Here is an 18,291-nt window from a genome sequence, read left to right as displayed (position 1 = left end):
TACATGAGAAGAACCAAGTATGCTACCTTGAACAGCTTGCAGAAATCAGTCAACAGTGAAGGGCAGGTAATTAATTGATTTATAATAGTACCGTAACTAGCTGGCCCTGCCACGCGTTGCTGTGGCTAATCCCTGTGACTGCCCCCACCCTGTCCCGATCCATGACATATCCCGCCCCCTCCTCCCCCACCCCCAGCTTATCCCTGCGATTCCCCCCACCCTGTCCCGACCCATTGTATCGCACCCCCTCTTCCCCCCCCCCTCGGCTCATGCCTGTGACTGGTTCCACCGTGTCCTGACTTATCCCCTCCCCTCCTCCCCCCAACCCCCACCCAGGCAAGTCAGTACCTCCATTCGGCCTAGTATGTAAACGGGAGCTGAGATGCTGTTGAGAGGGAAGGTTCTATAGGTGTAGTACCAGTGTAGCCGCCGGTAGAGGGCACTGGTTTGCAACCTGGTTCTTTTCCCAGAATGCATTTTCATCTGAGTAGTGTGTTTTGAAACACAGGGTTTTTACCAGGGACAGGTGTGACATCTGTCTTTGAAAACAGTATGGGCTTGCTCTCATATTCACATGCGGCATTGTGTCAAAATTTGAACGCAATCGGTCAAGAGGTTTTGGTGAAACATGGATACTAACGGACATGGCCAGTTTACATTTATATATATAGATAGTCAGTGCTTTCTTTTCCTAAAAAAAAGTTTAGGGGTACTATCATTTTCCTACTCATATTAAAATACTGCCCCCATGAGGCCAAAATTAGATTCACAAAAATGTTTCGGGGTATGCGTCCCCCTGTGTCCCCCCCGGGGGGGGGGGGGAAGCACTGGTAATAGTAATAATTATTATCTGTGTATTCATTCTTACGGAACCAAATAGCAACATGTATAAATAAGCTTCAGCCAGCTTGGGGAAAACAGAAATGCAAAATATGGTATTTAGGAAAATAAATCTGAGGAGTGACTCCCACCCACCCCACCACAATAAGAACACAACACTAGAGGTTTTGAAACACAGGCTGGATGTTTAACTGCTAGTGATTCTTCAGCTGTGAATCCTGCATTGCAGGGGGTTGGGCTAGATGAACCTTGGGGGTCCCCTTACAATTCCATGATTCCATGATAAATGGGCAGAGAATGCTAACAGAGGGGCGGAACAAGGGGGAACTGAGGAATGGAATGGAGAATCCAGTAAATTGGTTCTACTTGCTATTCCCAGTTGCTCAGTACATGGGCTCTTTGATACCAGAAATGGGAACCAGTTTCAAAGCTGTCTTAATTAAGAGTAAGCCCATCAAAACCCAGTGGGTAAGACCTGCATAGGAGACTGGGAGCTCTGATCTGAGGTGACAATGGTGAAAATTGAAGCAGCTTAATGTTTATTCCTGGTTGGTTAATCCAGTGCATGGGTCTCTGGCTCCACCCACTATTGGCAAGTGGCCCCTCAAGTGATTTCCTCTGATGGAATGTGGCCCTCAGACAGAAAAATAGCAGCCCAGCCCTGCATTAAAAGGACATCACTTGCTATTAAATTTTTTTATTGTCCAGTAACCATTAAAAAACCAATAGTTCCAGTGTAACCAAACCAGAAAACTTAAACGCAAAAGGGAGGTCCATTCACATCCCTGCTCCAACAAACACTTAATTCTTCCCAGGGAAAAATGGTCTCTGATTTCTTTTAGGGTGGGTGACACATTTCCAACACTTCTTGCATTTCAAATACTGTTTTGAACACAGTAAGTGACATAAAAACAACTTTTTAAACTTTTGCACAATTTAGCTTTACAAGCAGAATTAATCCAACAATCTGAGCTGCAGAAATAAGCAAAGGGGGCCCCTTTTAACAGGATGGATGGAGATTAGTATGATCCCACCAAGACAATGTTTGCAGGATCAACCTTTTGTTAAAGGTAGAGGAGCATGAGCCAGCACAAGATGTTGGCAACCTCTTTTTCAAAAGCAAATTAGCCGCCCTTGCCTTGCAATGTTCAGACATGTCCAGGCTGGAAAAATCAGTTCTTTAGGCTCTGTCCTTCACTTTCCAACATTGCAGCAAGGATCAGTAAGTCCTAAATGTAACCAGGTGAAATGCTTTCTACTCACCAATGACCCAATAACCCCAGCACAAAAGGGGAGGGGGGAGAGAAGACACTTCAATAATCCCTCAAAGCCACAAATGTCATATGCCTGATAATAATAATAGTAATAATAATAAACAATTGGAAAAACTTTTACCAAACCCTTTCAAACTAAGAATCTAAACTTCCAAATGCTGGTCCCTGCCCCACCTAAAAGAAGTAAATACTCTTGGCAGCATTTAGCTGCTACTCAGAATAAACACATTAAAATTAATTTCAATGGCTGTACTCTGCGTAGATTAAACATTTGCTAGAACTCTATTTTAGGGGGGAAAGTGGTTACCATGCTTTGTGGAAATAGAGTCATTGTTAGGATATAGGAACCACAGACACTTTTAAATCCAAAAATCATTTACTTTAAAGTAATTTTATTCAAGTTAACAGAACTTCCCTGGAGTGTGTGTAACGAACTAAATCTGGAGTGTCCTACTTGAAAAGTAACCTAGGGAGGAGTTTCAAGATTTCTCCTCCCAAGCATTTTAAACACATGCAATATCTTGTCAATTTCTTCTGCGGGCTATTTATGCTGCCTTTGGAAACAGCTAATTCCCACATTTGAAATCATTACACAACTCCCAACTAGAAACAAAAAACAAGATCCTTCTTCTGTTTCACAAGCTGAAAATCTCCACACTTTAGTCAAACTAGGTGGTACTTTGGCCCTGAGCATTGAGCAGTGCTTGACACCAATTTTAAATGCAACATTTCACCTGTAACAACCTTTCACCTGTAACAACTTCCAGTTGATTACAAATCACCATGTCTACATGGGCCACTTACTTAGGAAGCAAGTCCCAATGCGCTAAATTGAACTTACTTCCATTTAAGTGTAATAGGACTATAATGGCCATTGCTGCCTGCCAATTTTGTTACTTTCAATTGGGCAGGGGAGATTTTAACTTCATCTAGGCAACGGTTGCCAACTTTTAAGCCTGTCCCCAGTGCTGTGCCTTGAAAAGTAGCCTGACTGTCAGGTACTGACAAATTTAGAGTTCATAGAGTAGATAAAAAGCATCGGCATCTTCTAATCCCTGCAGATCAGACTATTTTTTGAGGCACAAGCAGCAGGGACTGGTTTAAAAGTTGGCGACTGCCTTGGTAACGCCTCCCGACCTCCCTCAAAACCCAGCCAATAAAATAAAAATAAAAATGGCTGGGTTCTTCAAGGGGGTGGGGGTGGCGTGGAGAGGAAGGGACCTGATATCTCTCACCAAGGCTTTATTCTAAAGGAGTCCAAGCACAATTGCCAGCTAACCAGTTTACCTACTCCTGCTCTTTCCACAAAACATTCAGCTGCAGAAATCAGCAACTACGTCCCCCGCCCCGCATTTTCAACCAGGTGTGGTTGAAAACCACTGGAGCAGACCTGGTGTAAATATGTCGGCAGCTCTCTTTTCAGATTCGAAATAATCGTGCCCCGTTGCTTTTCAAATACCAAGCTGCTTCCCCCCCCCCAATCCTGCCCGTCCCCCACAAGCGCTGAGACCTTAAGAGGTAGCGGGTAGTTTCCTTAAGCAGGACTAGAACCTTGAGACACAACCGAGGTTGTCCATAGGTGCTGCTCCGAATCAAGTCGTCCTCTCTTTAGAAGTCCGTGCGGGCGCAGGGGATCCTCTCTTGCCAACCGCTCCAAAGGGACAGGTCGGGGGACGACTGGAAAGGAGCGACGGGCCCCCCTGCAACCGGGCTCGGCGGCTGCTGGGCCGCCCCGCCGGGAAGCAGGAATCTGGGGTAGGGTCCGTAGCCGCCGACGGGACCCATACCTGGGAGGCAGCCGCTCACCGGGTAAGTCTGGAAGGGCTGCGCCACACCTGATCCGCCCAAAAGATAGGCAGGAGGCGGAAGCGGACTCTGAGGATATGGGTGATAAGGTCGGTAAGCGGGCGCAGGTGTCTCCGGGCAGGTGAAATAAGGCGCCGTCGGCGGAGGCGCGGGGGCGAGATCCCGCGAGCGCTTCCGGGCGCACCTCCGGCGCAGGTAATTCCCCGGCTCAAACATGCCTTCGAAGGCTGGATCCAGCATCCAGTCGTTGCCCGTGAGCCCGGCTCCCTCCCGGGACACCTTCAGGAAACACTCGTTGAGGCTGAGGTTGTGCCGGATGCTGTTCTGCCAGCTCTTTTGGCTCAAATTGTAGTAAGGGAACCGCTGGGAGATGTACCGGTAAATGTCGCGCAGGGGCAAGCGCTGTTCGGGGCTGTCTCGGATGGCCATGGTGATCAGAGCGATGTAGGAATACGGGGGCTTTTGGAGAGGAGCAGGCGGCGCGGCAGCGTTGCACTCTTCGTCTGCGAGCTGCTCCTTCTTTGTCCCAGAGATCGCCTCGACGGCTCCGGCGCTCGCAGCTTCCTCCATGGAGCTTCTGCCTGAAGGACAGAGGTGGTGGCAGTGGATCGAGCCTTTTGCAATTTCGAAAATCCCATTCCCCCACCCCTGGTTGCCACCCCCAATCTGCCAAGCGCTGAGTGCGCCCCGCTCCTACCTTTCTCCAGGTTGCCGGTGCGCTTGCCTTACCTCTCCAAAAGCGCGCCTGGAGCTCCGTGCGTAATCTTCTGCCTCTCCCTCCGAAAACCAAAATTGCGCCCAAGTTTAGCGGGCAAAAAACAAATGGGAGTTTCGCAAACACTTTTGTAAGACCAAATGTGTTAGTTCATTCTCTTTTTGTTTTGACTGGAGACGGGAGTTGGATATTTGAAGTTTGCTACAATTTTTTGTGACCTGCGTGTGAACCCCGAAGAGGGCGGTAACGGCTGCCCGGGACTTGGGTGCATTTGGGCGCTGTGCCAGATTTGGCCAACAGACCCATTTTCTTGCGCGGAGCCAAAAATCCAAGAATCAAGAGGAGCGAGGGGGAGGAAATAATTCCAATACTCCCATGATTTGTGATTTGCTGATGAGAGACTGCGGAGAAGCAAGAGTCGCTCTCCAATTAGGATCATTTCAATTAAACTCTTGCTATTTTTAATGGATTTCTTCTTTTTATGACGTTGCTTTGCCTAAAAGTGCCAAGGATCCTGACTCTCCGTCCAAAATAAGTTTTTACCCATTACAGAACTCCTATGGCTTGGATGCTAATTTGTTTCCCTGCTCCGCTGGCAATTCCACTTTGTGGAAAAGCTTTAAACTTTGGTTCCAGCGCACGCGAAACAAAGGCAAAACGGCAGAACTTGATTAGAACCCGGAGCTGAGCCTAGGGTTGTTTCCATCCAAGTTCTACTCAGAGTAGAGCCCTTGAAGTGAGTGGAGCTAGGTTAGCCATGCCCATTCATTTCAATGGGTCTGCTGCTGCTCTGAGTAGGATGAATGTTGGGCTGCAACACTTTGCTTCAGGCTCTCTGTCCCCTGAGCAGCGGTTCCAGCATGCAAAGCAATAACCAAGAGAACATGTGCAGAGAGTGCTTTCCCTTTCATCTAGTCCAGTCCCCTGCAATGCAGGAATCCCAACTAGATCATACATGTCAGATGGCCATCCAACCTCTGCTCATCAACCTTTGATGAAGGAGAGCCCACCACATTTCATAAGTAGACCATTCCACAGTCAATAGCTCTTACTGTCAGAAAAGTTATTCCTGATGTTAACCAGAATCTCCTTTCTTGTAACTTGAAGGCACTGGTTCGGATCCCACCCTCTGGAGCGGGAGAAAACAAGCTTGCTCTGTCTTCTGTGTGAGAGCCCTTTCAGTGAACAGAACTGCCATTAATAAAAACATGGAACATAAAAAAATGCAGCTTCATCCTTTTCTCTATTATAATCACCGTCGTTTTAAAATAAATAAATGCATCTCCATTTGTACAAAGAGGACCAACACACAGCATACAATTTGATCCAAGTAACTCAAAATAGGCAGGTGCATTCATTTGCAGTTGTGCTTGCAGCCTAGCAGTCAGGCAAAGGTGGGATCAGAAAATGCTATGGGGAAGGGCCATAGTTCGGTGGAAGAGCACCTGCTTGGCATGCAGAAGGTCCTAGGTTCAGCCCCTAGTATCTCCAGGTAGGGCTGGGAGAGACTTCCTACCTGTTGTCCTGGAGAGCTGCTGCCAGTCAGTGCAGAAAATACTAAGCTAAATGGACCAGTGGTCTGACTCTGTATAAGACAGCATCCTATGTCCCTATATCTGGGTGGGGGAGACAGAAGACAACGAAAGGGGCAAAGTTCAGATTAGGGGGAGTGCAAACTTTGGTCCAAATATTAAAGATTCACATTAATTCCCCTGCCCTAAGCTTGGACAGGCTCTTCAGAATAGCAGGCTTGTTTTCATTGCCATTTTCATTACTATATTTTGTATGTGAAAAATGCCTTCATGTCTGCATAAAGGGCCAGAGATGTTTTTTTGTGTTGGATGTAGTGGGGTGAGCGGAGAAATTGCTCCCCCTGCCCCTATATCCCTAAGGAATGTGATGCTTTGTGAACCTTTTAAATGTGGAGATAAAAAAACAACCCCAGGTTTTTTAGCCCTTATGATTTCCACAATATGAGTAAATTCCCACTTTAACATCAAAGAACCAGTGTAGAGCAGTGGTTAGAGTGCTGGACCTGGGAGACCCATGTTCGCATCCCCACTCAGCCATGAAGCCCCTTGGGTGACTTTGGGCCAGTCACCATCTCTCAGCCTAATGCAGAGAAGTTTGCATGTGACCAGATGGCTATACCTGCACCTAGCAGAATTAAACAAGTTATGAAGTACGTAAACAAGCAGGATCACTTTACAAGTGCAAGCTGCATGCAGATGACAATTCAGCTTTATTTTTTTGGCATAGATTATGGGGAGCTTTTATTTGTTAGGAGCACAGAGTACGTACAAGCTTTGCCTACCATCCAAAATATCTCTTTCATGCACTGGCAGGATTAGGCCACTACCAAAAAGTGTATTAGTCAAATGGGTAATTAAGAGCACGTAGAACGGTGGGAGGAGGCTGTCCAACAGGTTTGCCTCTCCTAAGCATAGTGGCAAGGAGAACTTACGTTTTCTGCTTGGTACATTTCTGGAGGCATTCTAAGAAGCCAAGAGTGCTGTCTGTTAGCCGATATTACAGCTAACAGCTAACTTGTGCCCCCGCCTCCAAATGCTGCTGGAACTACAAGCCCCATTAGCCATGACCGAGGCTGATGGGAGGGTCAAAGGTTCTCCCACCCGTTTCCAATCTGTCTTAACAAAAGCTAGAGCAGCCACTCATGCAGAGTTGCAGCAGGGAGCCTCCTTCCTGGATGGGACTTCTGGTTCCCAGGGTTGGGAAACACGCATCATGCTCTGCATGGCCCTGACCGAGGGCACCTTCTTTTGTTTCTATACTCTGTTCAAGCACTTGTTATGTGGCCCTTCCAATTAAAAGGATCTCCAGGTCGCAGAGGAGAGTAAAGGCGTTCTTGCTTCAGACCCTGGAGAATTGCTGCCGGTCAGAGTAGACAATATTGGCCTATAAAAACAATCTGGCCTAAGGTAGCTACTGTGTTCCAGCTCCATACAGACTCCATTTTCACCCCTTGAACCACATTTATTTTTTTAAAAATACCCAATAGGAGAGGTTAGAACAGCAATAAACATCAACAAACATCACCATGAGCTTACCTGGCAAGGATGATCAAAAGAGCTTGGGCAACTGAATCCTCAACACACCTTATGGAACAATAAAGCAAATTGTATCTGTGACATCTATCAACAGAAAGGAGGTCTGACACAACCACACAACCCAAGAAGCAGAACCCGTATGTTTGTGTGCAAGTTGGAAGGTGGATCCCGCAAAGCTTGCTTGCGTCACCCTGGCTGATACAAAATGAGACTAACGTGCCAGGCCAAAGGATTCTCTCTCAGCGCCAAAACCAGAGCTGGTTTAGTTCACAAAGGTGGTAAACCTGTGACAAGCTGCAGGCAGGGTCCCATGACCTGTTAAAGCAATACCCTTCAACACAGTATGTCGAGAAATATTCTTGCACAGATGTTAGTTTGAACATAACATCAACCCATGGTTATTAAGCTACCGTAGGTTTAAAATTTTTTAAAAAAACATAGTTCAGCATTACAGAAGCTTAACTATGGACATATTAACTATGGTTACAAACTTGTTAACCAGAGTTTGTAGTTGGTTTTCATCTACAATACTGTCTTACTTATAGTACAGTACATTGATTATTGCCTTCATTTTATCAATGGTCTCGTTAGACAGTAAAATTTGTGTTAAATTGCTGTTTTAGGGGGTGTTTTTCATCATCTGGAACGGATTAATCCACTTTCCATTACTTTCAATGGGAAAGTTCGCTTCAGGTTAAGTACGCTTCAGGTTAAGTACGGACTTCCAGAACCAATTAAATACTTAACCTGAGGTACCACTGTATAGGTGTTTGTCGCCCTGTTTGCCTTGGGGGATAAAGGGTGGGATATAAATTCAATAAACAATAAATAAAATTGTATCTCGAACCTGCATCAAACATTAGCCTGGGACAAGAGATCTGGGTTCAAATCCCCATTTGGACTGCTCCGTTTAACTTTAATCTAATTTGCAGGGTTGTTTTGTGAGGATGATATGTCAACCATGAGCTACTTGGACGGGATAGATTTCCTCCCTTGCCTACCTGTCTAAGTTACGAAAGGAATAGAAAGTTGTTTGCAAAATGATCAAAGGGGTGAGTCGGTTTGAAATTGAACGTAAAAGCTACACCGCTTTTGCAGTTTTTCCTTCCCATTTAAGAAAGTGATGGGACAAGATGCTCAAGATTCAATTTCACTTTTATTCTCCACTTTTATAATGAAAAATAATCTCTCAAACACAGAACATAAACTCCCTGGAGGAATGGCAGGGGTGGGGGGCAAGAAGAGGGAAAAGAACAAACCCCTCGCATCCAAACCCCCAAACTAAAGACACAAATTTCTCACCGAACTGTACAAAGTTAACCCCACCCCACAGTCATATTAAGTACAAAATGTACAACTTTTCTCAGTGAAGGAAAATAAAAACCAGGACTCTGCCATTTTTCTTCTCTTATGACTCCCACCCACCAAATCCCCACCCAACCCCAAAAATTCAAGCCTCTCAGGAACACAGTGTATTTCGATAGTAAGAGTTAACTCCTGAAGGCAGTTGCTTTTACATTCACCAGGGAACTAGTCCTCATGAGGCTTCTGGACAAGCTGCTCAAAGGATGCATTCTATATGTACAGAACTATCACCACGTGCCTATAACCCCATCAGAAAAACAGTGTCAGTGGCCAATCCCCTCTCCGTCTGTTGCAAACAATGTACATGTGTGTTTTTAAATGTTTTACTGGACACGGAAGGCTGGTGGGCAAACAATAGCTATCCCCCACCCTTTGCTCCCATAAAGAAATTGGCCACTTAAACCCAGGTTCTTAGTTGAGAATTGATAGTTATTTAAACGCAGGTGACTGTGCTGCATTCAAGTTCAATAAAAGAGTGAAATGGTGGGTTTTTTTGTTTTTGCTGCCAACAGACAGGGCTCTATATATAAACATTGGCATCATCAAGCGATTTCCCCACACACCAATACTTTGTGCAAGGGGAAAGGACAATAGCAAGACAAAGAAACACATCAATTGCATTAAGGCGGAAAGGAATTAAGACACAGACGTGGTGCTTTCAAGACACCTTTACCCCATTTTAGTTGGGCGCGCTGCGATTTGAAGAATTTGCACCAGAGTGATTGCGATTGAGTGTGTTTTAGCACCATATGCAAAGGATTCTGCCTCCCTCCTCCCTTCTTAGGCAGAGAGAGCAGAATGATCGCTCCCCACCTGCCCCACAGGGAGCCAAAGGTGGTTTGAAAGATGGAAAGATATTTACAGTGTGGTGTGTAACCAGTGGCCTTCTCTTCAGATGTTGCTGGAATAGAGGACTATGAAGAAATACAGCCTGCTTACAAACAACGCCCCCCCCCCACCAGGTAAGGTCTAAGATCACAGGCTTAATTTCACTGCTAGTGAGCAGTCAGTCGCGGCACAGAATTACACACCTCAAGCCTGAAATATTTTCTGCAACAAAAAAAAGCTGAGCTATTTGGCAATGGGCACATTTTCCTGGGCTGCGGCAGAAGCACTTAACTTTTGGGAATACCCCGAGGAAAGAGAAGCAATTTACTGAGAGGAATTAAATTTCGAGTTTCTGCCCATGTTAACTGGCAGTGCTTGGATGCCCACCCAAAAATACAGCATGTAGAATGTAGGACTGGATACCTGTGAAGCGAGACGTTTTGGAATTACTCTTAGGAGAGGGATAATTTTTTGGACCTAGCACCTGTGATCTGGTTCTCTAAAACAGATGACGAGCAGGAAGTGGTTGACGTGTGACTAGACTCTACCACCAGACAGCAGGTGGCAACATAATACCTGATTGATTTATATAAAAAATAAAAATAAAATAAAATCCCTGCACACAGATAACTAGTGTGTCAGTTCAAACTTCCCTGATTTGCTAGCTTTTTAAGTGCAGGGATTTACTTGTTTGTTGCTCAGAGGTACAGTCACACAAGTCGTTCCACCTAACAGTTTTTATGCATACAATCCAAGCACAGAGTCTGACTGATATAGCAAGCACCAATTTCATTTTTGAGTTTTGCAGCACAGGGCAGAATTTCTTAACCTGACCTACTTCAGCTTTTGGCTAGTTAAGAAGATATATATAAGTTTTGAACAAAGAAATCCACACGTCACAGATGCAGTGGGAGACAGACCTCTGAAGCTGCAAACAGTGGCCAGTTTCTACAACTCCCTGCCTCCCAGTTCTGGCATTTCTAGTACGTCACATTGAGAGCAAATTTCTCAAAAATCCAACTCAGAAACACCCAGCAAACACCCTGGCCATCGAGAGCCAGAGTGTATATCAGTGACATCAGAACGTCTTGTTACAGTAGAAGTGGTGCCTGTACGTGAGGCAAAAATGGAGTTACGATACTGGATACTGACTTTAAAAAAAACAAAAGCTAAACAAAACCCCCACAATCCATCAATCTGCAAAACATTGCAAACAAGTACAAACAGATACGATGGCAGCACCAATAAATGAACTGCAGCTGAGTGGCAAGTGGTTAAGGAACTAAGGTGAAAAAGAACGCCACAGAATGAGTTAATGTGCTGGTCCTCTCCCCCTCCTTCTCACTAGAGAGGGAAACTGAGAGAAAGTCTTGTTAGGGATAACGAGGCCAACGAAGCAGCGAAACGTCATGGAACTACTGGAGAGCAAAACGGCATGTTTCCCGGTCCTTTGGCAAACGAGAAGTCAGCAACGCTAACGTTTCATCGTTAAACAAGGGGAGGAAGAAAGTCCCTTGGCCATGGCCACTCCATCAACGTGCCACCCCCGTAAAACAAGAACAACCCAGCATCTTCAAGCTCATCCTGATAAACCGGTTCTGTACAGAGAAAGGTGCAAAGTAACTGGAGAAGCCCAACACTGGCTGAAACAGCCCCGCCATCGCCCAGCATGGGTCACAAAAGTTCCCTAAAAAGAGAAAGTGTTCTGCTTATAGGCGAGGTCAGCAGCGATTGATTGGTGTGTGTGTGTGTTCTCTTGCGGTCAGCAGTTTGCGGCTGGCCAAGAGGCAGATATGACGACAGAAGGGCTGCACAATGGTTGGGTCCTCCTCATCCTAGAATCGCCACCCCCCCTTCTCTCTCTCTTTGGAAGGAGTGCGGCGACAAAGAGGAAGTGGCGGTGGTGGTTTGGCCATCACTCCCCAGCAACGTGGCTCAGCGCAGGTTTTGGTAGAGGTAGGCTGATGTGAAGATGGCGTTGACGGTCAGGCTCACGGCAAGGAGACCTCGGAGCACCGAGCTGCCAAGGCGGCCTGATTGGAAAAAGAAAGGAGTCCGGAGAAGGAAGAGGATTAGCAGCATGAACCAACCAGTCGGCTCATAATTATCTGCCACAGGAGGGTGGCAACAAAAGAGCAGGGGCTTTTCGGTGGTGGCACCCTGCTTGTGGAATGTTTTCCCCAGGGAAGCTCGCCTGGTGCCATTGTTACATTAATCAGGTGCCAGGCAAAAAGGTAACTTTCTAACCAGGTCTTTGACTTTAAATCAGGGCCGTCTTAAACGCCCCTGCCGCTGTGGTGCGCCGGATCTCTCTGGCGCCCTCCCGCCCCGTTTCCCAGCGCGGTGGGCGGGTGGGCGCAGCTGCGTGGTGGACCGGCGGATCGGCCGGCCAGCGGGCGGGCGCAGCTCGCGGCGCCTTTCTGGCGGGCCGGCGCCATGGTGCCCTGCGCCACCGGGGGTCTACCTAGAGCCGGGCCTGCTTTAAATGATGGCTTTTAATTTTGTGGGGTGGGGAAGGGATATTTTAATGTTCTGGTAGTTATTTTTTAAAATAAAATAAAATATTTGTTTCTTTTTTATGCTGTTTTTCTTTGCATGTCTGTTTTTGTTTTTATCTATTATCTAGGTAATGTTTTTCAATTGCTTTCATATTTTAATTATTATTAATTATATTTATTAGACACATTCTTGCCATGGCAAACCATGTTTTAAGCAAAAAAAACCACAACCCAAACCCTGCACAACACTCACCCCTCCATCCTGTTAGTTCCTCGCCTTTCGTTGTGGTGTCCACCACGCAGCTCGATGAGTGCGACGAATTCTCTCCTTTCTTGACAGTGCCGTCGCTGCAGATGCTCCCGGCTTCCGTTATGGCTCTCATATCTTAAAAAAGGAGGACAAGGCAGGGAGATAAGGGTTTGCAGAAAACGTTTCTTCTGGTCGCTGTGTGGGTTTTGGCTTTCCTCCCTCTCGCAGAACACTAGAAGTCAAAAGGTGTCAAATGAAGCTGGAAGATTCAGGGCAGATAAACAGAATGGACTTCTTTACATGGCACATGGTTAGAAAATGGAACTCACTCCCACAGGAGGCAGAGATGGTCACCAAGCTAGATGGCTTTAAGAAGAGGATTAGGACAGGCATCCCCAAACTGCGGCCCTCCAGATGTTTTGGCCTACACTCCCATGATCCCTAGCTAACAGGACCAGTGGTTGGGGAAGATGGGAACTGTAGTCCAAAACATCTGGAGGGCCGCAGTTTGGGGATGCCTGGATTAGGAAAATTCATGGAGGAGATGGCTCTCAAGAGCTACTAGTTGTGATGGCTATGCTCTAAACAACAAACATCAACAACAACAACAACAACAACATTTATATGCAACACATCTTGTTGCCCCAGCTATACTGGGCAACTCCTAACAGAATATTAAAAACACAATAAAAGTATTTAAAAAACAATAAAACATCAAACATTAAAAACTTCCCTAAACAGGGCTGCCTTCAGATGTCTTCTAAAAGAAAGATAGCTGTTTATTTCCTTGACATCTGATGGGAAGGTGTTCCACTGGGTGGGCACCACTACCGAGAAGGCCCTCTGCCTGGTTTCTCTTAACTTCACTTCCCGCAGTGAGGGAACTGCCAGAAGGCCCTTGGAGCTGGACCTCAGTGTCCGGGCTGAATGATGCAGGCCTGAGGCTGTTTAGGACCTCTTTTTCTACTTAAGAGTGGCATGCTGGATCACACCAGATCAGAAGCATTGCTGCCTCAAAGTGTGGAGGCAGAGCCAGCGGCGGAGAAAGGCTCTTGGGCAGTGGGCCGACGTGCCCAGGGGTGGGGCGGGGCACGCAATGCCCATAGGGACGGCATGGGGCACGCCATGGCAACCATAGGGACAAAACAGGGAGCGTGGCACCCATAGGGACAGGCACGTAGCCTAAGCCACCCTACAGCGGGGGGGGGGGGAGGCAGTGGGCAGACAGCACGGAGCTTGTGGGCGCTGAGACGTGTGGCTCATGCATGCTGCAGGCCCCGCAGTGATGAGTGCCGCCCGCCATTTTATCACCACCCATCAGGGTGACACCCGGGGCAGACCGCACCCCCCTTTGTATGTTCTTGGGCAGAGCACAGCCACCCTGGCTAGGGTAAATAGCTGAGGCATTAGCATTCCTGAACGCCAGTGGCTGGAAACCTCTGGTACTCAGGGCCTGTTTGTGGGATCTGGGTGGCCGCCGTGAGAACAGGATCCTGGACTTAGATGGGACCCCTCTGGCCTGATCCAGCAGGTTCTTCCTCTGCTGAAAAACAAACAGAGTTGGCTGGAACCAGCAGCACTTTGCCAATAGCTCCAGGGAGTTTTACTCTATTCCAGCTTTACCCAAGTCACTAGGGTACTGTTATGCTCAGGTCCTGCCCGCACCTGGTTGGCTACTGTGTGGACAGGATGCTGGACTAGACGGGCGCAATGCGAGCCCATCATGGCAGCCACTGTTGCACACTTCGTGCCCGAAGGGACTGCTCAGTTTTCCAGGCACAGCCACCGGTGCCTCAACTAGGATAAACCGCAACCTTGGCACAGACGATTCAAGTCCCACCTCCTGGTTGCGTACGTACCATGCAGTCCCCGCTCGCTTAGGTTCCTTTTTGGGAAGGCGGGCTGCTCCGTGGCGAAAATGTTGCTCTCTGAGTGGGCCAGGTCCTCCTGCTGCTGGGCCTCGCTGTGAGCTGAGAACAGCATCAGCCGCTGGCCCTTCAGGTTGAGTCGGGCAGGGCTGATGAGGGGCCGCCGGTAACGCAGGGAGCCAGAGCTGGAAGCCACGGAGCCAGCCACGGATGGTGCCGGCGAAGGGACAGGGGAGGAGACACAGCTCCCCGAGAGGAGGGAAAAATATTCTGAGAGGGGAAATGGGAGTAGGAAACAGAGAGAGAGAGGGAGGGAGGGACAGCGTTTCAGTATATGTAGAAATCAGGAAATGGGGATTTTGGGTGCGTAGGCGCCAAACTGTTTGTTAAAAGATTTGTTTATATATAGTGAAGTCATACAAATATATATTGAAGAGGTTTACATCAAAAAGATGAAAACCATGCATGAAGCAATTAAAAGCAAATTCGAGAGCAAAGAAGTTAAAAGCAAGCAGCACTAAACCACTGTGGAAGGACAAAGCATGTTCCCTTCCCCTGAAAAGAAAGAAACCCTGGGAACTGCAGTTTGTTCAATGGCGCTGGGAATTGTAGCTCTGCAAGGAGTAAACCACTGTTCCCAGGTTTCATTAGGTGAAGCTGTGTGCTTTGAATGTAATGGTGTGTATGCAGCCTTTATTTATGATATTATTATTATTATTAGTAGTAGTAGTAGTAGTAAATCTAGATAGATGCCCTTTAATAATTATTCCTTGTGCGGCTTACAACAAAACAGTATCAAAGGTAATGTAATATATGATAAATTAGAATCAGTAACAGACATAAAGGACAGATAATAAATAATAATAATAATAATATTTATACCCCACCCATCTGGCTGGGTTTCCCCAGCCACTCTGGGCGGCTTCCAACCAAATATTAAAAACAGTACAGCATCAAACATTAAAAACTTCCCTAAACAGGGCCGCCTTCAGTTGTCTTCTGAAAGTAGAATAGTTACTTATTGCCTTCACATGTGATGGGAGGGCGTTCCACAGGGCGGGTGCCACTACCGAGAAGGCCCTCTGTCTGGTTCCCTGTAACCTCACTTCTCGCAATGAGGGAACCGCCAGAAGGCCCTCGGTGCTGGATCCCAGTGTCTAGATCAAAAACGAACTTATTTGTTGCAAACCACCCTGGGACCCTGCTGCTATAATTTTTTAATTCTGAATTTTAAAATTGTTGCAACCTGTGCTAGGATTTGCTAGTGAAATCCTATAAATTTAATCATAAATGATAATATTACATGATAAGCTGCTTTAAAACGTATTAAAATGTAATTCTGGTCACATCTACACTGGACCTTGAAAGCACATGACTTCCCCCAAAGGATCCTGGGAACTGTAGTTTGTTAAGTGTGCTAACCCTGCAAGGAGGAACTGCGGTTCCCAGGATTTTTCGGGATGGGGCGGATATGGTGCTGCTAGTAATAGAAGTCTTGGCACTCTTCAGCCACGTTGCTCAGAATGTTGTTCTGTGTGGGTTATCTGAAGAGGCGATAGCAAAACCGGTTTAGAACCAGTGCAGATCTGTTCCTTTGGTGGCTCCTGCCACCGAAGCGTTTCCAAATTCGGCAGGTCACAATAGCTTGCTCACACTGGTGACCTGTCTGTCACCCTTCTGAACCCTGTCCGGTTCTCTTCCCCACCAGACAGGGTTCAGAAGGGTGACAGACAGGTCACTGGTGTGAGCAAGCTATTGTGACCTGCCGAATTTGGAAACGCTGTTGCAATATAGGACCACAAAGGTTTCTCCCTCTGTCTTTCGTGTGTGTGATTTGTTCAAAAAAGAGATCAGTTTCTCTGCTCGTTCTGGAACTTCCTCGCAAGTTCAAGCACCCCAGAACAATGTCCTGGCCCTTCTCACCTGATGTAGGAGACTCTTTGGAGTGAGAGGTCTGGGATGGTGGCCGGCTCCCGCTGAAGAGGTAGCCAGAATCTAAAAAAATAAAAATAAAATGAAATTACATGCAGCTACAGCAATCCCCAACGACATAGGAGAATGCTAAATGAATGATAAGTGCCAAATAATGCATTTCTGAGGGTCTGGAGGTCCAAGGCTGTCGTGAGAATTATAGGTAGGTAAAGGGACCCCTGACAGTTAGGTCCAGTCGTGACTGACTCTGGGGTTGCGGCACTCATCTCGCTCTATAGGCCGAGGGAGCCGGCATTTGTCTGCAGACAGCTTCCGGGTCATCTGGCCAGCATGACAAAGCTGCTTCTGGCGAACCAGAGCAGCGCACGGAAAGGCCATTTACCTTCCCGCCGGAGCGGTCCCTATTTATCTACTTGCACTTTGACGTGCTTTCGAACTGCTAGGTGGGCAGGAGCAGGGACCGAGCAACGGGAGCTCACCCCGTCGCAGGGATTCGAACCGCCGACCTTCTGATCAGCAAGCCCTAGGCTCTGTGGTTTAGCCCACAGCGCCACCTGCATCCCGGGTGCTAAAATAACAAGGAAGCTGCTTTATAATTAAAGTTATTTCCATGGTCCACCTTGCTCAATACTGTCTACACCGATGGGCAGCAGCTCTCCGAGATTTCAGGGAAGGTTCTCTCCAGGCCCAAGTGCAGATGCCACTGGCCTATGCCCCTTCCCACTATAGGAAAGTAAGAGTCCTGTTGGGCTGGCTCAAAAGCCCATCTCAGTCTAGGATCCCATCTCCTGCATGGCCAGAAAGCCCCAAATCAGGATAGGAAGGCATCTGGCACTTTGTCTCCCCAGTTCCTAGTGCTGAGGTAGACTGCGCCTGAAAATGGAAGTTCAACTTAAGATGACATAGCTGTTCTGCAGACCCCACCCAATGAAGTTGGGTCTTTCCAGACAGGGATGAGATGACTGTATCGATTTTATCCAGAGAAGCTTTCCGCAGAGGGTGGTTGTGCAGTATACACACACACACACACACACACACACACACACACACACACACGTTGAGAGAAGATGTTGCGTCAAGCCAGGAGTAAGAAAATCAAACCCAGCAACTACGAAAAGGAATCCCATTAAGCTGCCGGTTTCCGAAAAGCGTTAGGAGCGCTTCTCGTTCCGTATCCATCTTGCATTTCTCCCTCGGCCCACCCCCAGCTCCCTCCTGTTTTTCTCCTAAAGCCCTTTTGCTCAAAAGATCCTTCTGTTTTCCTTCTCCTACCCACAGCCCCGAAGCTTGTCCCAAGCTGCCAGGAAAACATTACAGGATTATAGAACGTTAAAAGTTGGAAGGGACCACAAGGATAATCTGGCCCAACCCCTTACAATGCAGGAACCGCAGCTAAAGAGCATGTCGAAGGTGCCCATCCCTTTGTGGATCTGCATCTGTACTGTCATGCACCGAGCAGACGTCTTCTGACACACACCTGCAGCTGCATCAGTCCTGTGGTCTCTGTAGTCAGTTATTAGCTAGCAGGGCAATCTCAAGGTTCTGGTGCACAAACCCCTTATGCAACTCAAGACCAGGATACCCGAAAGATCCTCTCACCCCTTTATATGCCTAGCCGATGATAGAACTCTGCAGGCGAGGGCGTCCTGCAGATACGGTACCACCTTATGAGGAGTCCCGTTCTGCACAAAGTAGGAAGCAGGCCTTTAGTGTGGAGGCTTCTGCCATCTGGAATCTCCTCCCCTTGAATATTAGACAAGTGCCATCTCTTAGGCCCTATGAAAAGCCTTCCTCTTCTTCCAGCAAGGTTTTTAAGGTGGAAGATCTTTCCCGGTTTGCATCTGTCT

At 47.2% G+C, this 18,291-nt stretch overlaps 2 protein-coding genes across 2 annotated transcripts in view; both read right to left on the bottom strand.

The window, feature by feature from the left end:
• Positions 1 to 3,630: 3,630 nt before the first annotated feature.
• Positions 3,631 to 4,490, bottom strand: LOC132592368 (forkhead box protein L2-like). Its single transcript, XM_060276477.1, has one exon. The coding sequence runs from the start codon at positions 4,488 to 4,490 to the stop codon at positions 3,723 to 3,725; it is 768 nt and encodes a 255-aa protein (XP_060132460.1). The 3' UTR covers positions 3,631 to 3,722.
• A 2,936-nt stretch (positions 4,491 to 7,426) lies between these two features.
• TMEM201 (transmembrane protein 201) overlaps positions 7,427 to 18,291 on the bottom strand; it is a 48,739-nt gene continuing 37,874 nt past the window's right edge. The window contains exons 8-11 of the mRNA XM_035118993.2: positions 16,436 to 16,507; positions 14,504 to 14,782; positions 12,648 to 12,779; positions 7,427 to 11,929 (exon numbers count right to left, since the gene is read on the bottom strand). Of these exons, the coding sequence (XP_034974884.2) occupies positions 11,832 to 11,929; positions 12,648 to 12,779; positions 14,504 to 14,782; positions 16,436 to 16,507 (581 nt within the window). The 3' untranslated portion in view covers positions 7,427 to 11,831. The remainder of the gene's footprint in view (positions 11,930 to 12,647; positions 12,780 to 14,503; positions 14,783 to 16,435; positions 16,508 to 18,291) is intronic.

This window comes from Zootoca vivipara, chromosome 6 (assembly GCF_963506605.1).
Source record: "Zootoca vivipara chromosome 6, rZooViv1.1, whole genome shotgun sequence".
NCBI classification, from domain to species: Eukaryota; Metazoa; Chordata; class Lepidosauria; order Squamata; family Lacertidae; genus Zootoca; species Zootoca vivipara.
The sequence above is the reverse complement of the archived record's forward strand: the minus strand, read 5'-3'. Positions and strand labels throughout refer to the sequence as shown.

Bases quoted from the DNA above. Each gene is read 5' to 3' on its own strand.
- LOC132592368 (XM_060276477.1), bottom strand. From the start codon at position 4,490: ATGGAGGAAGCTGCGAGCGCCGGAGCCGTCGAGGCGATCTCTGGGACA.